The 9,674-nt window shown below is 33.1% G+C and overlaps 1 protein-coding gene across 1 annotated transcript in view; it reads left to right on the top strand.

Moving 5' to 3' along the window:
* The first annotated feature begins 1,887 nt into the window (after positions 1-1,887).
* The window catches only part of LOC146999238 (uncharacterized), a 193,322-nt gene continuing 185,535 nt past the window's right edge, over positions 1,888-9,674 (top strand). The window contains exon 1 of the mRNA XM_085820382.1: positions 1,888-2,142. Within this exon, the coding sequence (XP_085676508.1) occupies positions 2,043-2,142 (100 nt within the window). The 5' untranslated portion in view covers positions 1,888-2,042. The remainder of the gene's footprint in view (positions 2,143-9,674) is intronic.

Raw genomic sequence — 9,674 nt, 5'->3', positions numbered from 1 at the left:
TTTTAAACAAATTAGAAAACTTCCCACTTGAGAATAAATAATGATGACCAACTCTGTTTCTTTTATTTATTAAAATTTTCTTAGAAGCACACACAAAAAATATATACATTTGTATGTAAATAGTTATTAATTTTTAATAATTATTTACATACAAATTTATTTTTTACATTTAATTATTTATTATTTATATTTAATTCATTTTAATTAATGTCGAAGAAAAATTATGATAAAATATTTTCATCACGAAATGTACATGCTTCTCAGTCAACTTAGCTCTTTTCTTAGAATTAATAATTCCTATCTGCAGCCAAAAAAAGAAAAACAGTTCACATATAAATGTATTTCAAAACAAACTGTTATTTTTATTTCAAAAATCCGTAGTAACCGAGGATAGTTATCTTTTGACAAGCAGGAATAAAAGTACTTCAAATCTGTCGATTTGATAAATTCTTTAAGTCTTTGAATAAGATATATCACGCTGTAAATTAATTATTTGTAAATTTTCTGGGCATTACTCACTTTTTTTTTTTTTTTTTGATAATGAAGATAATATAAAGCTGGACTCCTAATCTTTAAAATCTTAACATTTTTAGCCTAAAAGGGTATTATTAGCACAAATAGGTTATTAGTCAAGACACAGGATTTTGCGTCGTCCACTATAAACGGTGAATTACTTTTCAAATTACTGCCACTAAATGCTATCCTCCTTTATTATCTTTAAAGAAATTAAATAATGAAGAATCTACATATATATATGCATGTTCCTCGGTACGGTACTTAAATTTTACATAACGTTGTTTTTCCCCCGAACGTGCGCTAATGGAAGCCCAAATTTTGAATTTCGAATTTTATAGTTTATATTTTAAAAAACTTTAGTGAATGCTCTATTAACAAACTCAATGATTTGGAAGCAAGTAGTGGCAACGTTGTACGGAATAAAATCTTTTCATCTCCAGCGCTCAAGACTGTCTGTCGGGAGAGGCTGTCTATTTGAAAGATATGCTGTTTTTAAATATTTTGTGATTTTGCTGTTGAACTGAAGTTTATGTGACGTAAGTGCAAAGAAATTAAGTTAACACACAAAACGTTAATAATAAAAAGCCACAAAAAGTTTTTTGCAACCCATCTTACTAAGAAAACTGAAAGCCGATATGATAAATTGAGAAAGACTACAAAAAAAGTATGCCAATCTTTACCATTTCATCGGGAATTCTAAGCATATCCTGCTACGCTGCTTTTAAATTTTTTGTAATTTTACTGTTGAATTGGATATGGCGTAAGAGCAAAGAAAATGGTGCTTAATAATAAAGCTATCAGCTGTGACTGCAACAGCAGACTGGTGACTGCGAGCTCAGCGACATCGTAAAAATCTTAACGAATCCTTTTGGGCGATCGTTAAAATTTGAACCCTTTCAGATTTTTTTCTTTCAATTCTCGTCATAATAAGGCTAATTAATTTACGGGAAATGCAGAGTGCCATGATTCAAATTCTATCCACTTTCTTGCTACTGTAGTTGCAAATTACAGATATAAAGCTACAAATTTTAAATGGCGTTTCAGTATTCTGTAAATTGAAAGCATAATGAAATAGCATAAACTAAATAGGTTGAATAGATTTCAACTGAAAAAGGATGTTAAGGAGGATATAAAAAGAACACGCACAAAAACAGACTTCAGAAAAAAAAAAAAGCCTTTTTTTTATCCCACCGTGGAAAGATACGTCACAAATTCCCCAACATTGAATAATTCTAAACGCAAAACAGAGCACATTGTTTACGTAGAAACCCATCAAGGACAGTAACAATGTTAAACACATTGCTAGAAATGACAGCTACTGATCATCACTACACAACGCCCCCTGGAGGAAATGAAGGAAAGAAATTAATTTAAAAGCTTATTTTGGATGTTCATTCTTGTGGTCAGAATTTTCACGCTGCTAATTGCAAAAACCACACATTTTTTTGAAGCTTTATCCAAAATTTGCTAAAGCAATCAGGTTACGATTAAATGTTTAAAGACTAAAAAAAAAATCCCTGTTAAAAATGCATGCAGTAGCTATAGGATGCATCATTGCACTGTGCACGTGTTTAGTTGTTACAAAACAACAAAATTCAACAGCCCCTCGTCGATCTGGTCATAGAGGTAAGATTTGTATTTTCATTAAAAGGTCTAAGTGTAAAATTTAAAAGAAGTGCCTCAAATATAATTCAAAAATGTTATTTTTATCTGTTCTCTAACATTAAATTAATGAAAAATCTATACGTTATTCCTCGCGTAGTGAAAAAAACGACGGCACCTACAGACATCTAATTTTGAATAACGAAGTTCTCCACTCCTATATGGGAAGCCCAAATTTGGAATTTGCTTTATTATTTATTTCATATTTTGTAAAACTTTAACGAATTTTTGATTAACAAACTCTACGATTTCAAAGCGAGCAATGACAACACTGTACAGAAAAAAAAAAAAAAAAAAAATCATCTAAAGCGAGTGAGACTTTGTATCGGAAATTACATGCTCTGTCTAAATTATTTTATTATATTTCTGTTGAATTGAAATTTATGGTTTAAGTGCGTCAGAGCGTGATATTTAATAAATAGAGGTAACACATAAAACGTTAAAAAAATGGTCCTTAGAACGTAATATGAAATCTGAAAGCTTTCAACACTCTTTTCCAAATTTCGTGCGAATTTTATTAATCTTTGATTAACAAACTCCGCGATTTAAAAGCAATATGTTGTCGCTTTGCAACATGTACCATACTCATGTTTTAAATTCAATCAGAAAACTCCGCGATTGAAAAGAAATGCGCTGTCACTCGGCAAAGCATATGTGGCCTTCAAATTTAATCAACTCTATCGGCGATTTTAAAACAATGTGTTGCCACTGTCTGAAATAAAAAATTTTATCTTCCATGTTATGTTAGGATATTTAATTTTTCTTTCAAATTCAATTCGTTTGTTATTGATGAACAAAATAAGCGATTTAATAAAATCCAATTAAAAAAAAGAGTTTTATACAATTTGCATTTGTTTAAAATAGATGTGATAATTAAGACACTAGAAGGAGAAAAAAAAATTATCGTATAAGTTAATGAAAATTGCAGATTTATAAAATTCAAGTACAATTTTATATCCTGAATAATAAAAGGGAGCATGCCCATGTTTAATTAAGAAAGATAATAAATTATATTTAATTAACCGATTTCGTTATTTAGGTGCCCCACGCTTTGATTATTCGTGATATAGAAGTTGGATTATGTAAATAGAATTATTTAATCATTATTCCCATTAAATTATATGATAATTTTTTCTCCTTTTAGTGCATTAATTATCATATCCATTTTAAATAAAAACGTATTGCTAAAAAAATGCTTTCTGCTTATATTTTATTTTCTATATAGTCTCGGTTACATATTTTCAGTGATGAAATTTTTTTATCGTGATTAAAACACAAGCAATAAATTATAAGAATATTGTTAAATAAAGGAAAATAACTGAAAGTCATTTCGAGAATGAAGAAATCGCTTTGCACATTCAGTTTCGGAAATTAGAAAACACCACTTCGTCCTTAAGTACAAGAAGGCAAATTGAAAAGCAAATTTTCCGCGAGAAAATCCTTTTTTATTTCCGATCTACTCCAGACTGCAGTATATTTTTCGAATGTAGAAAATCGCTCAATTAATAAATTTTTATCATTCTTGTTTTAAAAGAGGGCGAAAGGTTTGTTTCATAATCTGAGAAAAATTCAAAGTTTTAAATTTCAAATTTCCGATACATTATTAGATGTTGGAACTTTAAAATCCAAACTTCAAATAGTCTAAAATATTCAGCGATTTTAAAAAATCCACCGAAAATTCAGAAATCAAATTACTATTTTCATACAAATATAACTGAAAAGTTTTTTTTTTTTTCTTCCGCGCTATTCGATGGTGCAAACAGTCAAATTCTGATATGCATAGCTTATTCGTTAAACGAAGGTATAGGCGAATAAATAGTTTAAACACTAAATTAAAGAACTCCAAGTCGAATTTCGAAAAAATTTCTTTATGCCATTGCTATCGATAAATAGTGTACAATACACAAAATTGGAGCTCGATAGCTTATCAGGAAATGGGTGAAAAATCGGTGAAAAAAATTCCACTCACAGTGGTTTGGTTTAGTTGATTATGACAAAGCACACTAGGGTTATCTGCCTAAGGGGTGAGGGATGCCTTCGTGGAGGACTTTCTAAGAGAAACTGGTTCGTATACACATTGCACATGAAATCCGAATCATGAAAAGTCGATGCAGCCAACCCGTTCGCCTGGAACAGATCCCAGGTCAGAACTACCAGTGTGCCGCTCGGCCGCTATGGATCCCGATTCAAAGTGGAACACCATATGTGAACTAAATAAAAGCTCATTAAAAAAAACAATAAACGCGGTTCTTTGTCTCTATTATTACTAATATACCAGCTGGACTCACTAAAACCATCATATATCGTCATATTTTTCTTTTCTTTTCTTTTTTTTACAATAACTACTGCATTTTTAGGTGTATGGCCGCATAAGTAGCTAGTTAATTAAAAATCTTCATTAATATAATAAGTTTTGCATTTTCTTTAACAGTTTAGCAAAATCGCAAAAACATCATATTCACACAACAAAACGCACAAAAACAATACAATGTTGGGAGCATTATTATAAAAATTATTTTACATAATTATTTTTATATTTTACTTCATAGCTGACTTAAGTAAGTTATTGTTGTAATGGCGTTGATTTTTAAAGTAGTTTCTTATGCAATACGTATAGTAGTGCCCGACGCTTATTAAAATAACTTCCGTTCCAAGCATATTTGAGTTTATTAAGAGGCTCAGTTTAATAAGCAGCGACTACAAATTGTGATAACACTTTATAAGTAAAATTATAATTATTAATTAATTCAATATTTAATCCTAAAGAATTAAAAATTAATACTAAAATTAAACTATTTACGCAAATTTGAAATTTACTTCTTAATTTTTTCATTTAATGTATTTTTATAATTACTTTCTTGATGACATTCTATCGCTTACAAATAATTGCTCCATCTGTATTTGTTTCACATTGTTCAACAACAGTTTTTCAATTGCATTCTGTATTTCATAAAACTGCTAACATTTTTTTTATCACCGCTTTTCGGCTGAAGAATTTTTCTTAGAATTTGTAGTACTTTTTAGTTGATGATGGCATGTCATCACTTTTTTCTGTACCACTTTCGCGGTCAGTTTCTGCATTTAATAGTTTCGTAATCAGTTTTTACACACGTTGTCTCATTATCGTTGTGGAAAAATATTCTAAATATGAATTCTTATAACTTTCCCCACTGATATATGAAACATTAGCTGCAATTTGCCATTCCTCTGAGGCTTCTTCTGCGTAAAAGCTATATTTTCGAGAACAATATTTAACTGATTTTAAGAGATTAACCCCCTGCACATGCTATAATATACATAGCCTCTAGCAGAGATATCAATTTAGTTATCTCTTTCGAAATGCTTGCATTTTCACAAAATTTAGTTCCATTTATCGTTTTCTGAACATCATTTCTGTAATGACATTTGAAAGCCTCTACAGTATCCAGATCTAAAGGTTGAATGTTAGAAGTTTCACTTGCAGGAAGCGATGTGAGTGTTTTTCAGAAAGAGATCAGAGGTGTGCTGCGCAGTTTTAGTCTAATTAGTAATCTACATCTAATTATTATTATTTCATTTTTCAGTTCGCTATTACATTTCAAAAGAAAAAGCTGTTTGTCATCTGTGAGTTCTTATTGTAAGTTATGACTTCTTGACGCCTTTCAAACATCGAGGTTTTCTGCTTTTGCCAACAGCCAGTGCTGTCTTCTTAACTGGGTCCCATATTGCACGTTAATAAAACAGTAACTTATTCCTTCAGTTTCTTAAAGCAACTGCTGTGTCACTTTCAGATACTAATGTGCGTTCTGGCAATGTTCTGTTACGCAGTCCAGTTTCGTCTGCATTATAAACGGCTGGCCTACCAAAATACAACACCATGAAGGAAGAATCCAAACAGCATAAAACTTCAATGGAAGAGCAAGTGATTACGATTTCAGCATACGCGCAAAATCCTGGGCGACTGAAACGCTCTTTACAATGTGCATATAAAGAGAGGAAAGACTGCCGTTTTAAATAACGTAAATTGTTCTCTCGTGAGGGTTTTTTTTTCCCATAGAAAAATGCGTCTTATGTCGGACGTAGTCAAGCAACAGTCAATGCGAATGTGTTATTTACAGTTATCTAATTAGTAATTCGTCAGGCAAAGACTTCGGAAAGAAATAAATGTAATCGCCTTGTCGCACTACTCCACGGGAAGACAGGGATATTGTGCGCATGACACTGATGTGGAGCACTTACACATCCGCAATCACAACGAATGCAGTCTGTATAACTGTTGCTGCATGAACAATTCGACGCCCTTTAAGGTACAAGAGATTCCCTACTAGACGTCCATTTCTTCTCTTACCTTTAACTTTAAAACCGCAGGCATTTGCGTTTGCAATGAGGCACTGAACGGCGGAGATGGACTCCGAATGGCACGACACTGTATTTTAGAAAGAGTCACGCTTCTGCCTTCAGTATTACGATGGTTTAGAGTTTGTAGACAGCACAGATAGAGGCTGCTCGACTGTTGTGTTATGCATCGTCATACAGGTCTTGTACCCGGTGTTCTGGTGTGGAATAGTATTGGATTCCACTCCCACGAGCCCCCGAGTACACATAATCGACAAATGTGCCAGTCAATGATAGATCTCTGAAGTGTTTTCAGGCTGTTCTCCTTTGCTACCTTTAGGGTTTGCCTGCGGCCTTAGCCCACCATACTGCACTTTTACCCTGGCCTGCCTATTCTCCAGATCTATCGCCCATCCAACATATCTAGTCAATGATGTGAGAAGGCCTAGCCGCACCCGTTGGTACGCCGGATGAACTTTGGCCAGTGGGGATGCATCCCAATGGGCTTTGTCTGTCTTTCCCCAACAAAACATCCAGAAATTAAAAAGCATAAAAACTATAGGCAAAGCCATCTAGCTGGTGAATAACATGAAAGATCAAATTTAGAAATATGTAACAGCATACAGATTAGGATAATAGATACAGATTAGGATTAATTTCATGTGAATAGACGAAAGATTTACCGAACACAAATTTAAAATAAACCAAACAGGATTTATAATAAAGACCAAATGTTACAAGAGGTACACCAACAACAAAGTAAATTATCGAAAATATAACAGTATCAAAAATAAGTTCGTGGGGAGGTGGATTTCTGCTCAATAAATTTTCGAGCATACTGAAAGTGACAATCAATTGACCTACGGATGTAGCGGCTAGTTTTGAATAATCTAATTTACCGGTATTAACCGTTTTTACTCTAAAACTCTCTGTGAACATATCTCAAGTGGAGCATTAAGAAGTTAGAAACCTTAAAAAGATGGGCTACAGAAGTTCTTTCAATTCCTGTGAGCTGGTACTCGAGAAGAAACCCTCACAATACCTCTAAAGAATTGCTTTTGTTAACCTTAAGATGAGGAAATTATGACGCTCAGAAGCAAGTGCGGAGAAAGAACTCGGGAAACAGTGTCTTATAGGTACAGGGACTGGGGGGGTAGGAAAATATATGTCAAATCTGTTTATTCAAGCACTACACACCTGAATGATAAAGCCAAAGTCCTCAAGTTAAATGGATGAATTATGAAAAGCTTTGATAGTTTCAAGTATGGTATTTTGGCACTAATGAATCAGGCTTTTGCAAAACTGAGTTTAATAAGCGGCGGAAATGAGTTTGTAGTGTCGTGTGGCGCCAACTTGTCAGCAATTGTGGTAGTGACTGCTACGAAGTTTGAATTTACACAGACACGTAAGAAGAGTTTAAAGCCCTTTTTATTCAACTTTAAAAATAACAGCTGCGTCCACTTGACGCTCACAAACTACGCCGACCCGGCTGTTAACTGAAACAGAACGTAAAACTGAACAATAATGACTGGATGAATAAAATAGCGAGATCACTATCCACGAGGCTCTGAGATCTTAAATTAACCTTAAATTAACCGCGTTCTAAAATACCGCTGAGATTCAGCGAGGTTACTAATTAAGCAGTTGAAAGATTTAGCAAAAACTGCCGAGATAGGCACACAGGCCGAAACATGCGGTTCTTAAATTTCTACCTAGCAACCTTCACGTTCGTGATTCAAGAAGCACACCTACAATCTCGTTTTCCTTCTATTTAAACTCAACTTACTTCTACTAAATTTGAATATACTGCGCGCTCTACTACAATTTACATTGGCAATTCTAGGGGAAAGTAAAGGCTTGACAGGAAAGATAGCTTAAAATAAATTTTAGTTAAAATAAATATAAACCCTACATTTGCAGCTGCCAGAATTTTGTAAACTTGGAAGCAGGTCCTAAAAACGACCTGTTGAAAAGTTTCCATATTCTAACCTAACACTCAAGAGCTCGTTTACATAAAACAAACTTTTCCCCAACAAAACCCTACAATAGTTTTTGTAGACGATTAGAATACAATATCTTCTTACAGGATCTTCTCTGCTGCTGCTCTTCATCAATCAATCTTTTTCTCTTCATTCCAGATAGTATCAGTATATTCCAAATACATTATGATTTACACTTCCTTAACACTCGATAATATTTTTACTCGATTTCACTCGATTATCGTTTTCGATCCTTTTCTTTTCCTTATTTAACTGCTGAAATTCACATTCATTCAAATATTCAAACATGAATTTAACTTTACCCTGGTTCTCCACCATGTGTGGTGTCAAACGGGAATCTTCCTGTTTTTGTATTTCAACACTTCCCCTAACCACAATGATTTCTTAGATTTCAATCGACTAATTATGACACACCCTATTCCAACATACTGAAACTCGATGAGCTATGTTTAACATTCCTAAATTCAAGTGTGGGTGGAGAACCCTAAAAACCACATTCATTCTAAATTTCCCCCTCATTCATCTTTTCACATGCAGGCTTTCGCTCTAAAGCATGATTTTATCTACTGTTTAACACTTAGGTTTTAACTCGTTTCTTTTGAGCATTTACTTTTAGCATCTAAAATTTTATGCTTCTAGACTAAATTCTACTTTTACATAACTTTCAAGTATTTACCTATATTTACAAAATTCTAATACATGATTTTTACGATTTACAATAAGATGAATAAGAGAAAATAAAATTTTACTTTACGCTTTCTTCGCCAAGCTGGCGGCACTGAAACTAAATTTTCCATTCATACAACAATACGAAGCTATTTTACCTTCGGCCAAATTTTGGCTTTAACATAACAGAACCAGTCTTTCGACCAACATGAACTGCTTGTTCTTAGATTTTACACTTAAAGAAAATAATGCTTTTGATTTAGCTAAATACAGTAAAACAAAACTAAGTCTCAACCGAGACAAATTGACTTCCGTCAACACATAGAACTTCATATTTACACATAACATTTCAGAACAAAAGAAATATTTATAGAAAATTTTAACTTATCTTTGACTTTTCGATGCCTGGAACTCCGACATCCTCTTCTGGCAGAATTGATCCCAAGTTACAGAATTCATGCAAGTTAACCTCCTCTTTTGGTTTCTTCGAGTTTCCTCCATGGTCACTTTCCTTTT

This window comes from Stegodyphus dumicola, chromosome 1 (assembly GCF_044657685.1).
Source record: "Stegodyphus dumicola isolate Sdum_Otavi_A_Nest chromosome 1, ASM4465768v1".
Lineage (NCBI taxonomy): Eukaryota > Metazoa > Arthropoda > Arachnida > Araneae > Eresidae > Stegodyphus > Stegodyphus dumicola.
Note: the sequence above shows the minus strand (reverse complement) of the source record. Positions and strands in the feature narration are given on the sequence as shown.